At 46.1% G+C, this 21,644-nt stretch overlaps 1 protein-coding gene and 1 long non-coding RNA gene across 3 annotated transcripts; both read right to left on the reverse strand.

Annotated features, from left to right (window-relative positions):
* Window positions 1-1,767: 1,767 nt before the first annotated feature.
* LOC109764924 (uncharacterized) lies at window positions 1,768-17,461 on the reverse strand. The gene is made up of 8 exons (XM_020323706.4): window positions 16,984-17,461; window positions 16,075-16,236; window positions 15,891-15,983; window positions 15,695-15,810; window positions 13,752-13,850; window positions 13,366-13,671; window positions 13,105-13,269; window positions 1,768-2,482 (listed from the first exon to the last, which is right to left on the reverse strand). The coding sequence occupies exons 1-8, from the start codon at window positions 17,371-17,373 to the stop codon at window positions 2,209-2,211; spliced, it is 1,605 nt and encodes a 534-aa protein (XP_020179295.1). The 5' UTR covers window positions 17,374-17,461; the 3' UTR covers window positions 1,768-2,208.
* Window positions 17,462-18,586: 1,125 nt separating this feature from the next.
* Window positions 18,587-20,083, reverse strand: LOC141023349 (uncharacterized). Of its 2 annotated transcripts, XR_012184478.1 has the most exons (3): window positions 19,797-20,083; window positions 19,116-19,230; window positions 18,587-18,918 (listed from the first exon to the last, which is right to left on the reverse strand). It is a non-coding gene; the product is annotated as an uncharacterized lncRNA (long non-coding RNA). The 2 variants fall into 2 exon arrangements; XR_012184477.1 differs by lacking the exon at window positions 19,116-19,230.
* Window positions 20,084-21,644: the final 1,561 nt, after the last annotated feature.

The following is a 21,644-nucleotide window of genomic DNA, read 5'->3' on the forward strand; positions in this document are numbered from 1 at the left end:
AGCGTATTTGATAAGAGCCGCCATGAGCTCTCCCATGTCATTGCAGTGACGTTTAAGCCGCCCTAATTTTTGTTTGAGAGGGATGAAACGTCAATTTTTCTCCAGAATTAGAACAACAGAGCCGGCGTCGATGCCATCCGATGAGTGGATAATAGTGGAAACCCGACGAACCCAATGGTGGGCTGACTCATCCTTGCACTAGACACAAGCGTCTAGGTCGATGATCAATAGAGGTTGTTTGCACGTGTCTTTGAATTTCTGAATAAAACGCGCCTTCAACTCCGCCCATGAATTGATAGAATTAGGGGGTAATCCCTTCAACCACGTTCGAGCCGGCCCATCCAACATCATGATGAAGTACTTGGCGCACACAGCGTCATTGACATCTAACATCTCCATAGCCAGCTCATAGCTCTCGATCCAAGCCTCGGGAGGTTGATCAGTTGTGTAATTGGGCACCTTTCGAGGGTCCTTGAAATCCTTAGGCAACCGCTCATTGCGAAGAGCGGTACTAAGCATGGCACGCCCACTGTCCTGAACGCCATCCCGGCTTCCACAGACGTCGATGGGTTACGCTGAAGTTGTTGATGATCCGCTAACTGAGCTGCCAGCTCCGCCTCTTGACGTGCCCTGGCCTGATCCATCAGGGGCTGAACATTGTTATCATCACGTGACTGAGGTGTTGTTGCAGAATTTTTTTGCAACAGAGGTTTTGTTGCGAAGAAATTGCAATTGAGGTTTGTTGCAGATTTTTTTACTCCAACACTGGTCTTGTTGCAGATTTTTTTTTGCAACAAAGATAATGTTGCCAAAGCTTGTCTAAGTTGCCGCCGTTGAGCACCGTCGTTCGCCGTCGCCATCTTTGACTACCTGCATAGCCGTCACCGCCACCAACCACAAGGCCATCCACCCCCAAGCTCCAGTCCGGAGCACCGCCCCGTCGTCGGGAGCGTCGGCGGCGAGCTCACATGCCTCCTTCATGGATGCTTGTTGTTGAAGCCGGTAGCTGCTCCTTGAATGCTACCTCCATGGGTGCTCTACATTCTAGACGCGGCATGATGGAGGAGGCTGGATGGCTGAGGAAGGGGACAAGAAAAGGTAAGGAAAGAGATGTGGATGGGAGTCCTCGGGAAAGAAGATAAGGCAGCAGGGCCATCCGTAGGCCCACTAGGACACGCATCGCCCTTGGGAGGCGGCAGAAGGACTAAAAAAATCAGTCGGCTAAGTGGAATCATTTCCCTTTTTGAAATGGGTGGAATATGTTATTATGAATTTATTTATTTCAAATGAGTGAAATATCTTATATGAAATGAGTCAAATCTATTTTCAAATGTGTGAAATCAGTTTTGAAATTAGTGAAACATGTTATTATGAAATGAGTGGAATATCGGTCTTTTAAACTCAGATATATTCAAGGTCCGCCTTGTTTTAAAGGTCTCCTCGCCATGAGTTCAAATATATAAAAATTGAAATCAAATTTTTTGTCTAAGAGATATGAATGATTTTGAGATAAAGGTCAAATAAATACATGAAGTAGTTTAGAAGACATAACGGGCAGCACATGCATGCAAGACTGCTGTACCATTTCATTAGAAGCTAAGATTGATGGCACCTGAGTATCATAACGGGCAGCACATGCATGCAAGACATAATGGTTGTATACCCGTGTATTCCCAAAGCAAAATTATTCACATTTAATATACTGCACAGAGAGGCTATGGATCTGCTAGTACCTACCGGAACTGCTCAAATTTCCGCTTTGGAGACCTTATGGATATTTGGGCAACCCGACCAAGTTTATTTCTTTTTCTTTGAGACAAAGGCAACCCGACCAAGTGCTATTATTACACCTCACCTCCACGCTACAAGCATACACTAAAAGCTGCTTGGTCCAAACAAAATATGCAAATATCATTTCTCATATTACCGACAGTAATGTCAATTCTCAAGCCTACCTAAGTGTGCCTAATTTGGCTCAGAAAAATGCGAGAAATTGAGATGTCAATTATTATCAGAAATCAACAAAACATACAAAATGGCAAACAGCCCGAAGCTCTCAACCACCCCACTTCGATGCCTTGGCCGGTAAACTGGCCTCTGATTCCCAATGATGGCTTTCCTCACTGCTCACACCTGGTATGACTCTCAGTACGGTAGGAGTGGAACTGAAGCAAAATTGTTCCAGCACCGCAAGCAAATCCACTAATTTCAACCTGATGCAACTTTCTTGCGGATTACTCTCTTTCGCCGGGGCTTGGACAGCTGCGCCTCAGGCCCACCCTGCTTGATGCCAAGAAGGCCAAGGCCTGACACAACTGCATCCTTGGATATAAACCACCTTGACTCTTCTTGTTGATCCGCAGCAGTAGTAACCTCCACTGGTCTGGTGTATGCCCTAAGTAATCGATCAGAGTACTGTGGATCAGCTTCCTCTCCAAGCCATGCGCGCCTTGACGATTCACCTATCTGAATATTCATGAATCTGCAGTACATATGACACCATGTTTAATGGTAGAACGTAGCCTCCATAAAATACTGCTACATAGAGCAGTTACATAGAGTAAGTGAATGGAGTGGCCAAGGAAAGTATACAAAATGGAGCTTTTTAGAACTAAAGCAAATATAAGAAATTCGTTTCAAAGAAGATCAAAGGACCTAAGCTATAGTATAAAAAATGCAGCAAATTTCGGGTTAACTACTCTTTAATCTGAAAATAAACAGAAACCATCCAAGTCTTCTTTATTTTTCTGAAAAGTCCATGACTGACACTCTCCGTAAATAACCAACTCGCTGTTTACCAAGGGCATGAGCAGGGCTAAGGGTTTTGATAACAAGTGAATTTCTTGTGTGCAGGAGTTGCTATCCTCTGGAACTTCTTCTGTTTTGCTTAATGGGGTTCCTGGTAAACATTTCCAATGTACAAGGAGGGTCAAGGCAGGGAGATCCTCTGTCCCCTCTTCTCTTTGTTTTGGCAGCTGACCTTTTACAGTCTATAGTAGTAAATGATGTTACACAAGGGGTAGCTGCAATTACCCATTCCTTGCCATGATAAAAGATTTTCCAATCATCCAGTATGCAGATGACTCACTGTTGATTATGCCTGCTGTGGGTTCGCAGCTGTTAGCTCTCAAGGATATGCTCGCCATTTTTCCTAGGTCCACTGGATTGGAGGCAAGGTTTTCGAGTCGACGAGTCGTGCCATGCCGATCGACTAGCCTGAACTAGTCGAGGTGTTTGAGTCGACTTTCAGTTACGACTCATCGACTAGTCACGACTAGTCGTTCGACTCGAAAACAGGGATTGGAGGTCAACTATCATAAATCTTCCTTGGTGCCAATTAACTTGAGTGGGGAAGAGGCTGCTAGGCTGGCTGGCGTGTTTACTTGTAATCTGGGCAAGATGCCCTTTACTTGGGTCTTCCAGTAGGTACTACCAGACCAATAATTGTGGACCTTTTGCCACTGGTAGACGGTATGGAGAGGAGACTCACAGCTAGCTCCTCCTTCCTTGCATAGGGGAGAAGGCTGCAATTGCTAAAGTCTGCTATATCTTCTATGCCAATCTTCTTTATGTGCAGTTTGAAAATTCCACCTGGGATCCTTAAACAGTTGCAGAGAATTCAGAGGCAATGTTTTTGGAGGAAGAATAAACAGGAATCTGCGCCCTCTTTGGCTGCCTGGGATTTGATTTGTAGACCTAAAAAGAAGGGTGGTCTGGGAATTTTAAATTGGCTGTTCAAATGATGCAAACAAATTATATAATAACTTACTAATAAGGAAGATATACCTTGGGTTCAACTTATTTGGAATTCATACTATGATGTAGGGTACCTCATGCAACTATGTTCTGTGGCTCCTTTTGGTGGAAGGATATTTTAGGTCTGGTGGATTCCTACAGGAATGTGTCAGGGGTGATGATTAATAGGGGGAAACAGTCCTTTTTTGGAATGACTTTTGGCAGCACTCTAAACCTGTGGTTCCTCTGCAACAAGGTTATCAAAGGCTTCTCTTTTGCTAAGGGACACCTTTATTACTGTCTAGGAGGTGTTGCAATGCTCTGATTTATCCACCCTTTTCCACCTGCCTTTGTCTGATAATGCATTCCAGGAATTGCAGGCAATTCAGGGCCTTTTGGCAAATTTTAACAGGGTACAGAATAAAAATGATATTTGGAGCTGGAGCAATTCTGACAAGTCATATACAGCTAAGAGGTATTATGAGATGATCCACTCTCCAATTACTCCTAGTTCACTTTTGATGTGGATTTGGAAAAGTTGCTGCACTTTAAAGATAAAGGTTTTTGCCTGGATGTTGATCATGGATAGGCTGAAGTCCAAGGATATGCTGGAGAGGAGACACTGGAATATAACTGATGGACATAACTGTATTCTTTGCCGTAGCCATTCTAGGGAGGACAGGAACCATTTTTTCTTTCAGTGTAATTTTAGTATCAGAATTTGGAATTATCTGTAAATTTACTGGCATGCTGGAAATGATGACTGATATTGCTGTCAAAGCAAGGAAAGACTTTGCCAAGCCATTCTTTTCTGAGGTGGTGTTTACTGCATGGTGGAATATTTGAATCACTAGAAATGGCAAAGTTTTCAGAAATGAAAGACCTACTCTTGGTAGATGGAGAGCTGGCTTTATCCATGATATTTCATTATTGGCACACAGGATTAAGGCTAGATACAAAGATAAACTTCTCAGATGGGTATCCAACTTACCTCCTTTAAAGGAGTTCCTCTCTGACCTTTTGTACATGTTGTAACTAGAATTTTCTTTTCTTTTTATTGGGCATCTTGCCTTTGTATTTACCTCTTGTACTGCTGGAAGGAATAAAATGAAATGCTATGGGGTTTTTGCCCTGCAGTCTGAGCTTTCAAATAAAATATTGGGGGCAGTTACAAAACTGGGAGAACAAATCTTGGTCAATAACCAGCGAAAACCGGTTTTCGTTTGGGTCAAAGATTCTGCGGATCAGTGGAAAATTTCAAATACCACTGCAGATTGCAAGATAAGATTGCACGACCTAAATTATAGCAGTTTTGCTATTTATCAGTTGCCTGAAAATGCAACTCAGATCAGTCGACTTAGCTAGAAAGGACAACATGGCCATACGCGATGTCGCCAGCAAGGCAAAGCCAGGACCTCAGCGGAAGCAGGGACGACGCGGCTTGCTGTGGCGTTGCTGCGGTAGAGCAGGAAGAGGGTTGACTGGTGCAGGTTGGGGGCTTCTTTGTACTGATGCTGCTCGGATTAGACAGAGGCGGGCTTGAGCCGGGGATGCTGTGTGGCGTCACCGGCGAGGGTGAGCCGGGACAGGCCACAGCGTCGCTGGTGAGGACAAGTCAGGACATCGCCCAAGGGAGGAAGCGTAAGGAAGAAGAACAGTGACGCTTCTGGAGGAAGAAGAAGAGCAGCAGCCATTGGATTTCAAGGTTGAGGGAGAGAGGGGAAATCAACTGAAACTGAAAAGGAAAAAAACAGTTGTCTGACGCATAGGTGCTCCTAAATTATAGCAGTAACGCTTAATCGGGAGGTTGTAACCTAGAAGAATTGGAAGGTTGAGGTTCTGGGTTTGAGTTTAGCAACGCATGCACTTTATTTTATTTTTATTTCTGTCAAACAAGTTTCAAATTTGAGTTTTTAAGAAATCTCAGATGATGGCTACCAGGAAACTCTGTAAAGCTGACTTCTTCTAACAGGATTGTTCCATGCTTAACGATGTCTAGATGTTTGAGGGACCATTGAAATTATTAAGTTTCATGCACCACCCACTAGAACCAATAGTCCCAATTGATAGTGGAGGTACTAGGTCAGTCCCAACTGGGTGACGGTTTGCGTTGTGGTCTGGCGATTCCGTACGAGACCGTGTCCCCCTCCGCGTCTGCCTTCGTCCCGTTTGGATCTGGCCGCCGGCTCGCCGCCAGCCATTCGCTCCTCTCCCTCGTCCTCAGTCCGACGCAAACCCCGTCCGTCAGACGGGGCCCCATTCCCAACATCCCCAAATCTTCCCTTGTGAGCCTGGGGCACGTGGTCGTAAATCACCAACTACAGTTCCTTGTTCCCTTTGCTTGTGAGCTGGTCTGAGTGGCTGGATTGGAGAGGATCCATGGTGAGAGTAGCAGGGTTGATGAAGAACATGAGGCTGTCCGAGGTAGATAGTAAGGGTGTCAAGCTGCGGGTGTCAGCGAAGGAGAAAGGGAAGGGGGCCGAGCCGCAGGCAGTGGAGAAAATCCTATCTGAGAAGCCTGCGCACCCCGAAGCAGTCGCACTCGTGCTGGGTAAAGCATGGTGCCCGATCAAAGGGATCGACTGTAAGGAATTGGCCGACATCTTTTTGTTCACTTTCAAACAAGAGTCGGGAAAGGGGAAGGCATTAGAGGATGGGCCATGGATGTCATGGAGGAGTACGTCCCGAGCAGGAGGATTGAGAAAGTATGAATTTAAGGATGTGCCGATTTGGGTGAGGGTTTACCGGCTTCCACCAGGGATGATGAATGAGTCCGGCGAGCAGATTGGAGAGATGTTAGGCCAGTTTGTAGAGATGGGTATGGGTCTAAATGGGCAAGCGGTGGGAAAAGTACCTCCGGATTAAAACTCCGGATTCCTATTGCTAAACCGTTGATGAGAGGATTTACTCTTTATAATGATGAGGAAGGGAGGGGCAAGCAGGCCATGGTGCTATGTGAGGAGGAGGAGGATGAGGAGTCTTGGTGCCCGTTTTAGTACGAGTACCTACTGAACTTTTGCTATGCATGCGGTATTTTGGGCCACGGAGAAAAAGAATGTGCAATCAAGCTAAAGAAAGGGGAGAGATCGCAGTACGACAGGTGGCTAAAGGCGGATATGGGGAAAAGGAGGACATATGAGGAGGATCGGGTATGGCAGCCAAGTGGCAGAAGTAATAGTGGGAACAGGAGCTATGGTTTTGGACAGGTCAGCGGTGGGTCAGGAAGTGATAGCCAATCTTGGAGGAAGTGCTCACAGTCAAATGAGGAGAAGGCCTCAAATGAGGAGAAGGGACCTGGGAGAGAGGGTGGGGAGGAGGTAACCAATCCAATCAAGGAGTTGGAGGGCGGTAAAAGATCTTCTGATCAAGCAAGAAAGAAACTAGAGTTTCAGGAAGATAAGATGCGGGAGGAAAAGAAGGTGGAGGGAGGGGGAAGGCCATTCTGGATGATAGCCTAGGGAGGCAGGAAGAAAAGGGAGATCAGGGGGTAGGAGAGGAGGAGGCGAACAAAATGAAAGGGGATGGGAGTGTGTCCGTGGAGAGGGAAAGGGAAAAGAAGCGAGCAGATAATAAGGCGGGCAAAGATGGAAGAGAGGGCACGAAGGTGGAGGGAGGGTAGGAGGTATAAGAGGGTGACTAGGGAGAAGGGGGGATCAAAAAGCAAGGGGGGAAGGGAGGAAGTTATTGGTAAGAAGAGGAGTAAGCTTGATGAGGAAGGTGGGAAACCAGCAAACAAAAAGGGAAGGACCAAGGAGGCGAACGAGGAGAAGAGCACAATCAACACAGACTTATCGGCCGAGCTGCAGGAGCAGCCCCGCTAGGATCAATGAGGATTGTAAGCTGGAACTGCCAGGGGCTCGGGAACGGCCCGGCAGTTTGAGGTCTCCTTGATGTGGGGAGATGGGAGGAGCCCGACATCTTATTCTTGGCGGAGACTAAACTATATGAGGAGGAGTTGGAGAGATTTCGGTGGAAGGTAGGGCTCGCTAGCATGGTTGTGAAGAATCTGGACAGCAGTAGGGGGGTGGCATTGTTTTGGAAGAGAGGGTTGCAAGTCTCGCTCCGGTCGATGGGGGGGCGGCATGTAGATGTGGACGTTACGGATGAACAGGGGGTGGTTTGGAGGTTAACAAGGGTGTACAGGGAGTCTAAAATGGAGAGGAAGAGGGAGACCTGGAAGGTTCTGCGCACTCTAAAGCAACAGCAGCAAGAGGGGCAGTCGTGGTTGTGTGTTGGCGATTTCAATGAGGTGTTGTCTAATGTTGAGAAAATTAGTGGTGTGCCTCGTTCGCAGCAATATATGAACAATTTCAGATCAGCGTTGGAATGTTGTGAGCTAGACGACTTGGGCTACAATGGAGACACCTTTACTTGGAGAAATCATAATTATGATGTGAGCAACTATATCTGTGAAAGATTAGACATCATAATTATGATGTGAGCAACTATATCTGTGAAAGATTAGACAGAGCAACGGCTAACTCGAAGTGATGCGGTATGTTCCATGGTTTCATGGTGATTAATGGCGAGCCGCGGCACTCCGATCACAGGCCCGTCATCGTATGTACGAGTGGGGAAGAAAATCGCTGGCAAGAAAAGGACAACTCTTTCCGCTTTGAGGCGCGGTGGTTCCGAGAGGATGGATGTGAGGAGGTAATCAAGGAGGCATGGGAGAGGGGGTGGTGGAAACATGGGAGAAAAGGTGTCTGATGCACTGAGTTGTGGCTGGACGTATGCAAAAGTGGAGCCGAGAGATGTGTGAGCTAGAAGGTAGGCTTAGAAGGGCAAAGACCTGGAGGCATGTATGAGGGAGGACGTGTCGGAGAGGAAGGTAAGGCAGGAGACAAGATTAAGGTGCGAGGTGGAGAAGCTAGAGGAAATGGTTCATATCAAATGGAGACAACGTGCACATGTATGGTGGATGAGAGACGGAGATAAGAACACTAAATTTCTCCATGCATATGCCTCAAACAGGAAGAAGCAAAATAGAATTTCGGCGTTGTGGAGAGATGACGGAGTGGTAGTGGAGGGGGGGGGGGGGGCGACCTAACTAATTATGTGCTCTTTTTTTCAGGAATTATTCATCTCATCTGAGGGAACCCAACTCGTACTAATGAGCTACTTGATAAAGTGATGCTGAAGGTCACCCGCCAAATGAATGATTGTTTGTGTAGGGAGTTCACAGAGGCTGAGGTTAAAGTTGCCCTTCACAACATAGGGGACTTGAAGGCGTCGGGGCCAGATGGCATGCCGTCTTTGATGTACAAAAAGCATTTCATGGGTGAATCAGTGGTGAAAGAGGTTGTACGCGTGCTCAACGGGGGTCCGATACCGAAGGGGTGGAATGATACTTTTGTGGTACTTATACCGAAGGTGAAGAACCCATCTCGTATAAAGGACTTGAGACCCATTAGCCTTTGTAACATGTTATACAAGCTGGTGTCAAAAGTCTTGGCAAACCGCCTGAAGCTTGTCCTGCCAGATATCATATCCGAGAGCCTGTGCGCTTTTGCGAGTGGAAGGATGATAACTGACAATGTTCTTGTGGCGTACGAGTTGACACATTTCTAAACAAAAAGGGTGGGAAGGAGGGCTACGTGACGGTGAAAGCTGACATGAGTAAAGCGTACGACCACATGGAGTGGAGTTTCTTGCGTGCCATGATGACCAAGCTTGGTTCTGTCAGCAATGGGTGGAGGTGATCATGAGGTGTGTGACCACTGTAAGTACAAGATCAAGCTGAATGGATCCCAAACGGAGCAATTCATGCCATCGAGAGGCCCGAGGCAGGGGGACCCGCTCTCAGCATACCTATTTGTGATCTATGCAGAAGGCTTGTCGGCGCTGCTGCGGGATGGAGAAGAGAGAGGTGCCCTTAGTGGTATTAGAGTGTGCCCTGCTGCACCCAATGTGTCACACTTGTTCTTCGCGGACGATTCTCTGCTGCTCATTAAGGCAAAACAACAAGAAGCTGAAGCGTTAAAAAGGATCCTGGAGTTGTACCAAAACTGCTCGGGACAGTGCATAAACATCAAGAAGAGTGCGATCGGGTTCAACCCTAATGTGGACGAGAAGAGGAGGAAGGCAGTCATGGAGCCATTGGGTACAACGAACATGGCTAGGAATGGTCGCTACCTGGGGCTGCGATCCGTAAGGAACACTTTTGCCTATATTAAGGATAAGATCTGGGAGAAAATTCAGGGATGGATAGAAAATTTAATCACTAAGGCAGGCAAAGAGGTACTAGTGAAGGCAGTAGCGCAAGCGATCCCCTCCTTTGCTATGTCATGTTTCTATCTCACGAAGTGGGGCTCAAGTGTGAATATTTGGCGAGATCCTTGGATCCACAGGGCCTGGTCAAGGGGTGTCACTACACCAGGAAACGGGAATCTCTTGGAGACCGTGGATGAGCTAATTAGTCCGATTGATGGGAAGTGGGACATGCAATTGGTGAGGGACACCTTCATGCCTATTGATGCTCATTTGATCCTAAACATTCCTTTGTGTGATGGCATGGATGATTTCATGGCGTGGCATTATGATTCAAAGGGCCTGCATTCAATTAAGATGGCATACAAGCTGCATGCGCAACTGTCAGGGCTGAATGGCAAGGACAGGGGAACCTCCAGCTCCAGTGGTATTGGCGGACTGATCGCTGGAGATGAGAGTTTCTGGAAGAGAATATGGAGAATGGCTTGTTCCAGCAAGATCAAGATGTTTGTGTGGCAACTCGCCCATGATTCCCTTGCCGTCCGTGCAAACCTGAGTAGAAAAGGCATGGTCCTTGATGATTTGAGATGCCCCATGTGTGGGTCTGTGCAAGAGGACAGCGCACACCTGTTTATAAAATGCAAAAAGGTGAAGTGTGGTGGGGTGGGCTCTTGAGCTAGAATGCATTAGAGGGCGACTTGAGGCCACTGCCTCTGCCGGTGAGGCTCTGGCATCATTTGGGGGTTGCGTGAACAAAAAAGAATGGAAGTTTTTCATTTTATGTGGCACTGGTGGAATAATAACAGAAATAAAAAGAGGAATGGGGAGAAGGAAAGGCTCGGGCAGGCGATTGCTCATGATGCCAGAATTGATACAGCCGAGTGCCTGGAACTATGGCCAAAGAAAAAAGTGCAAAGGAATAGGGAGGATTCGAAGTGGCAAATGCCCCGGCTGGACACTCTGAAATTTAATATTGATGCTCCTTTCTATCCGGAAACCGACAACACTGCATGGGGGTTATTGTTAGGGATCATGCAGGTACTGTGGTGGCCTGCAAGGCTGGGCGTACTGTTGGCGCCTCCAGCGCATACGCGGCAGAGCTTTGGGCAATGACACATGCTTTTGATTTGGCGTCTGAACTGGGACCTATTCGTGTGGAGATGGAGACGGACTCCCAGCAGCTGGCCAACGCCCTGAGTAACCCGGCAATGGATTTCTCTAAACACGCTGTGGTGCTGGATGACCTGAAGATGCAAATGAGGACGTGGTTCTCCGTTTGTGAAATTAAGAAATGCTGCCGAAAAGCGAATATGTCGGCCCACTGTTTAGCTAAAATAGGCCTTTGTTAGAATGGTGATAATGCATTGTTTTGGGAGTACGATGTTCCAGCACAAGTTGCTGAAGTTGTAAGGGGCGATGTGCCCTCGCAGTAATTTAAGCTTTTGCTTTCTGCCTCAAAAGAAAAAAATAGTCCCAATTGATGGGAGAAGATGGGCCTAACCGTGGACAGAAGGAGGGGAAAACAACTTTCTTATTTAGATGGCCAACGCCGAGACTTGAACCCATGACTTCTTGGCTCTGATACCATATTAAGTTTCATGAACCAGTTGGTTAGTCAGTTCAGATTGTTGGTTCTACTGGTTGGTGCATGAAACTAAACTGAAATGAACCCAAAACCTAGACAATTAGGCACACTAGATCAAGGATAGCAAGGTCAAATCCAGAAGTTACTGGATAGCAAAGCAAGCTAAGGATGAATGAATTCATATTTATGGATTAGATACTTTTTTGGAATGTGGTAACTGATCATTATAGGTAACTGATCATTATAGGTAGAGAGTTTTCCAGGTACCTGCTCAAAAAACAGTAACATACCAGTTCAAATAAACAAACAGGCCAGTGCTTTCCTTTTCTCGAATGTTAATGGCAGGAAACAGCCACTGGCTTTGCATTAAAACCCCGGGAAACCCATGTTATGTAATGCATTGACAATAAAAATTGTATGGTTTTTATCTTATCTACAAATGACATATTGACCGTGTATGGAAAAATTAGGCTGCATAAAGGCGCTTACTTAGGCGCTGGGCAGAGGCCAACGACCCCGCTTTGGCCATTGGCAATGGTGCATGCGTTCAGTGAGGCCCTCTGGCAGGGGCAGCAGGAGAGGAGAGGAGAGGGATGCGGGGAAGGGAAGGAGCAGCATGCGTCGCCGCCGTTGCTGCATGAAACAGAGGACGAAGGAAAGAGTGACCCATAGAGAGAGAGAGGGGGGCGCAGAGATGGTACTAGGGTTTCTGAGTGGGCCTTATTGGGCTATGTTGTCAATAGGCCGAATCAGAGGGACTTCACGCTCCCAACTTGCCACTGAGACCTCCCGGAGCTCAGCACCACCATGATCTCACAGGATTTCAAACCTCCACACAGCTCAGTTTTCCTGTTCGCATCTTCCCTCCTAGGGCACAGCGCTGCCCTTTCTTCCCCTTCACAACCATATAAAACGTCTAGGGGCAGCTTAGTCAAGCTAGGAAAACGGGTATTTAGACATAAGCTGATTGATCTATATGTTTGACTAGTTTACATCCAGTGCCAAATGCTTGATTTCTCTCTACTTTCACATTCCAAGGTAAGAATGTTACAAGAATATCAATAAGATCTTTGTTTATCATTGACTCATCAAGCAAACATAGATAAGGGGCGGCAGACTGCAAATATAGCTTATCAATGTCAACAACTAAACTAGTATCCAGCACCAACAGTGAGATGAAACAATGGAAGCCAAGCGTCAATCTAGAGAGAGGGAAAGGAAAAAAAAACACGGGATTTAGCTCATACTCTCACCATGTCTCGACAACATGACAATTATGAGAAGAGTAATATACTAGTATGGCATGTATTGTCAATAGATTAACCTGGGCAGTCAGCTAACAACTCTGTTCAATAATATATGTGCAGTGTACATATCCAGTAAGCACAAAATTGAAGTAACGTCCAATTCCATCACGTGGTACAATTTTGTACTCCCTAGCATGCATGCTATAGTGAAACAGAGAGAGTATAACTGGCATTGCTATTATACATACTAACAACAGGAAGTCATTCGCCTGTGAGATATTCCATGTAAAACTAATGCACTAAGACAATAGGTTAGTGTAGATTTACCTTAGTGTTGTACCAATGAAGATTGCCATGCCAAGAACATCAAAGCGCTTGATCATATATTGATCTAGTCCACACAATAATTGATATCGCAAGTTTGCATATAATCCTAGAAAAGCTCCATAACCAAGGGCATTGGCGCTGACATTAGGAAGGGTCACCGATAACCTACCAAGGGATTGACAGAAGTTTTCCATGAATGGATTAGAGAACCACCAGAAGAAAGCTTTAATGGACAAAGAAACGGTTAATGACCAAGCCAACCTGCCATCCTTCCTTGCGGATAGGGCTTTCGACATACCACCCTGAATAGATCCAGCAACTACCCCGACCAGGCTAAGCTCAGCAGCCTTGTAAAGGAATGCACTAATTCGTTTCTGCAGATCAAACTCTCTCAAAGGATAACTCTTCTCAAATATGTTGTTAGGAAGTTTCTCAATGGCATTTTGGAAGTCAAATCGGGATGTACTCCCATATGAACGGCATGGTGCCAGAAGCCCCAGAACCACAAGGTTGCAACACGATGCAGTCAAAGCATTGACAACGGCCAAATCCCATTCTTGCTCAAACCTGATTACTTGAAGGTGTAACATGGTTTAGATGAAGTAGTAAGTATTGACCTATTAAACATCAGATAAGGTACAACATACCTCTCCTTACGAATATTCATCTCCCACCAAACAGATGAGGCAAAAGTAGCCAAGAACTCGAAAGCCATCTTATGTGGGAATGAAGGATCTGCAAGTGTTCTGCATTACAAAGAAAACATAATAACTAAAACTGGCGATGGTAGCACTGATGTGGTAATGAATATTCAAGGTTCGAAACCAAGTCACCCATCATATGTAAGCAGTCATTAGACAACTTGGAAGGATGCATATTAATTAGTAAGTAGATCTGGCATTCCAATGGAGACAAACAAATATGATTTCAGAAATAACCAGCAACCGAAAGATGAGCAAGGATTGACATAAAGCATGAACTGCCAAGTGTGAATCCACATCTACAGATGAACAATCAGTATCCGGACAGCATGAATTATGAAAATATCTGCCTACAGCTCTACCTTCACAGCCACTGTACTAGCTATCGCTTCAATGTGTTCAGCTTGACATGTTCTTCTGTTTTTCTTATTTATTACTTGTGTTACTGCACTAGGATTTAATTTTGGGAAACGTTCTAAGCCGGACGACCAGCGCAGCCTCGCGCCGGTCGCCTCTCATGGACCTCTCACGGACGGGCGTCCACGCGGTGCCCACGCACCATGCCCATCCTTTCCCTTATCTTATCGCCTTCTCCACCTCGCCCATTACTATCAAACCTTATCCTCTCCCTTCCGCTGTTCTCCCTCGCTCAATTTCTTTCTGCTCTCTCTCTCGTCTCGCATCAACCGCTGCGGCGAGCACCTCCCCCCGCGCCCCGGCGTTGCGTTATTCTCCCTCCGTCAATTCTCAAGCTCCCCGGCGTGCATCGGAGTGCGGCCGAGGCCCGGCTAAGCTGCATGGCACTGACGTGCTGCAACCGGCACGAGGCGGAGCGGCAACGAGCTGCAGCCTTTTTTTGCTGAAACCAGAGAAAGCGAGGGCTGCAACCAGCAGCACCAAATGCTATGAGCAGTGCTGTTTTTTTGCTGGAACCAGAGACCGGGGGGGGGGGGGGGGGGGGGGGGGACGGGACGGGACGACCGACGGCCTAAAAAGCTACAACCAGCGAGAGAAAGGGCTGGCCGGCCAGTGCGCAACCGCAAAAAGCTACAACCAGTGACGGAAAAAGCTTCAACTGGTGCAAAGCGAAATGGTGATCGAGATGAGCTGGGGAACTCGTGACCGCGAGATGTTGCAACCTCGACCGCTGCGAGCTGGGAACCGTCGCTTGGGAAAGCGGCAATTGTGAGCGCGGGATGCTACAACCCGTTGCCGACGATGCTGGAACCTGCGACGCGACGAGCTGCGAGCGGAAGACGACAACGCTACAACCGGCCAGCCGTGATGCTACAATGGGCAACCGACAAGCTGTTTTGCTACGATGGCGACCGGCGGCGACGGGGAAAGCTGCGAGTCGACGGCACGGCAGGGCGGTTCTGCCTCGCCTCACCGGGGACGACGACACCAACGGATGCGGGGATGCTGCGGCGAGCGTGACGTGTGGCGGTGCTGTCTCGCCTCACCGGGAGCGCACGTGCACGAAGTCTTTTTCCTTGCACAGGCAGGGGATCTTTTGTTCCTCGCGTGGGTTGACCCAACGGGATGAGGATGTGCAGATCCAACGGCTGCGTCTGGGCCAATCGTACGGGGCGCAGGACCCAACGGCATGAGGACGCACAGATTCAACGGCTGCGCCTGGGCCAATCATACGGCGCGCAGGGTCACCAACCGAGGCCTCTGGCCGGTCGACCGGTGCCTAGCGCTGCCCTTTAATTTTTCATAGCGATAGAATGGAGAAATAACATAAGTACGGAGAAATGTAAACACAAGCTGTACCAAGGGCACAAAGCTGCAACATTAGGAACACATGCCTAGCATCCAAACTGCATATATCAATATCAATATATAGAGAATGCCTGAAGGAAGTGTGCACATGATTTGGGTGTTACCTTCCAACAAGACCTCGGGATAGCCATCCAGGTAGAGCTCGTGAAAAAGACCTAGTGTGTGTAGGTCTTGAAAACACTGACAAGAATCGCACCATCTGAGCAGAACTTACCAAACCCTAGATTGATCTATCACATTTAGTCTACTGTTCAAACCACTCCAAAGTATGCAATGAGAATGAGCAAGACAAACATCTACCATCTCATAAGCCTGACGGAGACCAGCAGGTAAACTAATCATTGTTTTGCACCACTCTTGCATTACAGCATCTATAAACTCTCTATTAAAAAGCTGCAATAGAACAAGCAGTAATCAACACACAAGCCCAATCTTTGTCAGGATTCAGATGCTTCTTCTCTGAAGAAAATATCAGAAATTTCACCTCCTGTATAACAATTCGTCTCCTGAAAAGTCCACCATCTTCTTCCTCTCCATCATCAGAATCATCAAAGTAATCGTCATCATCTCCGTCATCATCCCCGCCATCACCACCACCATGGCCAATTCTCTTCCCAATATCTCCACCACCACCACCTGTCGCCAGCTGCAATGTGCGAAGAAGCACATGATGGATGGTAACAGCAATGAGAACTTTGTAGTAAACTAGCCTCATATGTTTAATTAATCTGTATTTCAATACACCAACTAAAAATTGTGTATAAGTCATAGTTCATGATAAATAAACATTGGATACCTAAGTATTGATGTTTGAACCATTGGCGTGTACTCCCTCCGTCCGAAAATACTTGTCATCAAAATGGACAAAAAAGGATGTATCTAAAACTAAAATACATCTAGATACATCCCCTTTTATTCATTTTGATGACAAGTATTTCCGGACGGAGGGAGTACATTAAACATCATGCATCTATGTCTTGTTGTTTCAATCCCAAACAGTACAAACTTATTGTGTTCTCCTGATTTTGATATTTCGTTAATGTGCTGGCGCAGGTGGTGGAGGAATTGTACAGCCCAATCCTAAGTCAAAAGGATGGAAAAGGAGTAGTACTTATACTTGCTAATCATCACAAATAATATATATAACACTACTCAACACAAAAACACAAGGTTCTCCGCACCAACAGGCTTTATCCATTATTTCGGTATCCCCGTCCACTTGTACAGCCATCTGCTTTCAGAGCGGGTTCCTACTTGATTCATATATATCAGCGAATGTTACTCAATAACGAGGGGGCAAGGACAACATATCTCTCAGAAATTCCCTAAACCTAACTCATAAATTCACTTGTTTTTGCAGTTTTAATCGACTGGAAATAACAGGATTGGCTACCTCGGGCATGATTTTCTTCTTGCGTTGGGATAGGTCAAGCTTGGCCTTCTCGAGCGTGACGGCGCCGAACGCGCCGTACTGCTTCCCGCCCTTCATCGCCGGCGGTACGCGGGGAGGCGCAGCCGCGGGTGCCGCGGCGCTGAGGGCGGACGCCGCGAGGCAACGCTCGAGCGAAGAGGCTGCTTCGGAGCGATCGCCTCGCCCGGCGGCAGACGGTGACGCGGCGGAGGAGGCGCAGGCGGAGACGGCGAGGCCTAGGCCCCGCCGGCGAGGGGCACGATGGCGGCGGCATGAAGGCAGGAGACGGAGGAGGCCGCTGGTGGGGTTGGGATGGGAGGGGTGGCCGTGGGCGTGGGGGAGGTTAGGGTGGAAGGCGGCGAGGGACGCCATCGGAGAGAGAGGAGTAGCGGTCGACGCCCTCGGAGGGTCGTGCCGTCGCAGGGCTTTATCGAAAGGGAACCACTAGGATCAGACTACTCATCCTAGCAATCTATCATCTATCAGACTACTCCATCACCGTTAGATTGGAAGCTACCCGCGTTCGATTAGATGGTAGGACGTGCATCAGCAAAGCAATTTCCATGCGTGATTTGAGGAAAATAATAACGATGCACAGCCTTTCGTAATTGCTGGAAACTAATACGTGTGCACAGGTCACGTGATTCCAGGGAACTAATCCATGATTTTAGGAAGCAAAACAAATCTTAGGAAAGTACTCCCTTCGCTCGGAATTACTTGTCATAAAAATGGATGTATCTACAACTAAAATACATCTAGATACATTCATTTTGTGGACGAGTAATTCCGAACGGAGGGAGTAATTCTGGATTTTAACGGAAAATAATTAATCTGGCTAAATAAGCTTCGGCACTATGCAATTTGTTTCCTTATGAAGCAAACTTTGTATCCAATGTTACCAAAATTTGCTTCCAGCGCAAATAGAAGTTATTTTTACTCCAAAAAAAACCAGAACTATGCTTATGTGGACTTTTTTTTTTTGCTTCCAGTCGACTGAAAATTAGCATGGTTCATCTGTTCGTATAACATGTTTCCAATGATGTAAATATTTGCTTCCTTCTGGTCGCCAAAATCATAGTGCTTCATCATAATATTTTGTTTCCAGTGACCTAAATGTTTGCTTGATTCCGGTCTCCAAAAAATTTCTTCCACATCGACCTGAATTAACATGTTTCATATCATACACTACACATTCACAATAATATTTGCTTCACTCCACTATATGTGTGCTTCCTTACATGCTTTATATATTGAACAAGCCAGCAGCCGCCGCAGGCGAGATGCATCGTGAACTGACACACTGAATTGGTTGACGAGAACAGACCAGGTGATCAAATTCGAAGAATGCGTCCATTGAAACATGAAAGCAAGTTGTATGATGTAGAGAAACAAAATGTATTTGAAGCAAGAGTCCATGGAAGCATGAGACAAGTTGTATAAAGCAGGGAAAAGAAAGTAACTAAGTTACATACTCGCTGAGAAATTGTTTCATGCCAGCGGATGATTGCTTCGATCTAGTGAAAAATTACGTATAACATATCAGTGCATTTTGTTTGCTACGCATAGACAATACAATGACCAACAATTGTTTCAAGGAATTGCTCTCAACATAAAAAATATATTTCTTTCCATCAATCTGACATTGCTACTAGAGATATTAGAATCTGCTTCGAAGAAAATTGAATTTGCATCCAAGAAATAAAAAAATGCTTCCACTCGAGACAGATGCTAGCACAGACAATATCATCACCGGCCTCTAATCTTATCCACCCTTGATCTCCTCGCTAGGCATGTCATGGCCACGGGCTCCCTTATGTCTTCCACACCAGCATAAATGTCGCACGCACAGCTTGAGGCTACGACTACTTCGTCATCAAGGGCAGTGCCGAGAGCATAACTTACAGATGGTTCTATCACCTACATTCCAAAATGTTTTCAGAATTTGGTTGACTATGGAAGCAAAAAAACATGGAAGCGAATTATCATGTGGTGCAAAACAGTTGTATGTATATTGGAAGACACATAAGAAAATAACAGACGGTTTGATCAACCACAACATAAATGATAGGATGTATAGAACAAATTTGAGAAGCATGGTCGTAGTGCCGTAGTACCTCTATATAAGAGACGGTTTGCACGGAAGCAAGCCTTTTAACAGTAACTCTTACAAACAACCCTTGATGCATATATTTGGTTCAGACATGCTTCCGTTGTTCTAGAAGTATTAAGCTGGCAAATAATGCAAATGGTGCATTATTAGTGTTGGATGGAAGCATCTAATTTTGGAAAATGAAACCAAAAAATTTGCCGGCAACTGCAGATGTATATATTTGGAAGCTCCCATCTAATAGTAATTGGCTGGGAATATTTTGCACGGAAGCATAGTAACAAACAAGCATTTTAACAATAATCGAACAAACAACCCTCGATGCATATATTTGGTACAGTCATGCTTCCATTTTTCTAGAGGTATGAAGCTGGAAAATAATACATATGGTGCATTATTCGTGTTGAGTGGAAGCATGGAATCCTGAAAAACGAAAGCAAAATTTTTGCCACCAACTGCGTATGCATATATTTGGAAGCTCTTTATACAGGAAATGATGAAACAATATTTTCTCAACATTTCTCACCATCATTCGAAGCACTGAATATTGAGACAAACGAATATTTTCTCAACATTTGGAAGCTATGGGTTATCAAATTATCTACAAATCTCTACCTACAAAAAGTTTGTTGACAAATGACCTAACACATCACCAGAACGATACTAGGCAGTCAATGAAGATACAAACCAATAAGTACTCGGCTGTTGGATAATCAAATCTGCGGTGGTAGATGCGCTGCAATACGTCGATTTCAATATGGGGCGCTTGTAATTGGGGTGGTGGCGGCCGTATTTTGCAATCTATTGCAGCTTCTCCGGCCGGGCGGTGCTACTTTGGTAGCCGATTCAGCCGCTGGCACACCCGATTTGACATGAAAAAAGCATGAATCGTAGATGAGGATGGGGGCTCGATCAGTGGAGAAGACCCTGAGGTTTGGAGAGGCAGGGCGGAGCTTAAAGGTGGAGCGGCCGTGGTGCTCGACGGCGAGGAGAGCGGGACGGAGCTGTGTGCGAGGCGGGGGGAGAAGGGATCTGGGCGACGTGGAGGAGATCAGGCCGGTGTGTTGCGGTTCGAACGGGGAGAAATTAGGGGAGAGATTAGGGGCTACGGGTAGTTAGTTCAACGCGGAATGTTTTTTTTTTTACATAAGAAGCACAATTTGTGAGCCGTCAGATTTCAATTGAATTGACGGTATTGGACTGGTCTGGCGCAGGAAATCTATCAGACTATAGATAGGGAGTGTTTCCCTTATCGAAAGCGGGGGCTATCTGCTGATTTAGGTGCTCTTATATATGATTTTGTTTTCTCTTTTACTCTCCATTAAAGCACATGGAAATTTTTTCGATAAAGGGCGACTTTATTATGTTATTAAAATATATAGCATCAAGCGGATACAAAACCTTATGAGTAACATCCGACCTCTGCATAACTAGGGTACACACAGCCAAATCCAGAAGTCTGACAAAAATTCATAAAATAAAAACCGACAAATCGGCAACAAGTAGAGTCCTATAGACCGACGCTATGCCTATGTCTGTCGAAAGGGGTGACGGATCGATTTGTAGGTTATGCTGCCACCCATGTTGGGAAAAAAAACCTCCGTAGCCACCTGCTCCAATCGCGCGCACACCGCCATGAACAACGGTTGGTACTCCAGCCATTGTAGCATAGACCAAGCTACGTAGCGACTGCATACACCGGAAAATAACCTGCAGAGGAGAAGCATTTTTGTCATTAAAAACCAAATTATTTCTACATATCCAAAGCGACCAAATTAAGGCATACGCTCCCACCCTGATTAGCGTTTTGAACCTATTTGTAATACCGTCCAACCAATGACCAAAAATATTGGCAACACTTGTGGGCGGATACAAATTTGACGCTATTTGAATGATTGACCACGTAGAACGGGCAAAATTGCATTGGAAAAAGAGGTGTTCGATTATCTCATCATGAGTACAAAAAGAACACTTCTTATCCCTAGCCAGTTGCACCGTGCGAGGTTGTCTTTGGTTAGCACAACTCCTTCTATGAAGATACCACATGAAGATTTTCACTTTTAGTGGAATCTTAGACTTCCAAATTTTCTTATTATTACACACTGGTACCTCAGAGTGCGTGAGTGCACGGTATATAAAGTTTACTGTGAAAGACCCTGATGTAGTAAGGTTCCAGCGAAACACATTCTGGCCTTGCGTCAGGTTAATCGAATCCAGGCGGGATAAAAGATCATGCCATGACACAAGTCGGGGGCCAATCAAATCCCGCCTGAACGAAATATTCGGCGGGGAAGAACTGAGCACATGCGCAATAGTATTATTCTTTTCACGAGCAATGTTATATAAGGCTGGATATTATTCTCTGAGACTGGCATTGCCTAGTCAGATGTCTTCCCAGAAACGAATCTCCGACCCATCCTTTATCGCGAAAGACCCAAATCGAAAGAGATGTTTCTTTGTCGCCATTAGGCCAGCCCAAAAATGCGAGTCACCAGGTTTCCAATATGCCTGAGAAACCGCCTTTTGGCCTAGATAC

Source organism: Aegilops tauschii, chromosome 5, assembly GCF_002575655.3.
Source record: "Aegilops tauschii subsp. strangulata cultivar AL8/78 chromosome 5, Aet v6.0, whole genome shotgun sequence".
Classification (NCBI taxonomy): domain Eukaryota; kingdom Viridiplantae; phylum Streptophyta; class Magnoliopsida; order Poales; family Poaceae; genus Aegilops; species Aegilops tauschii.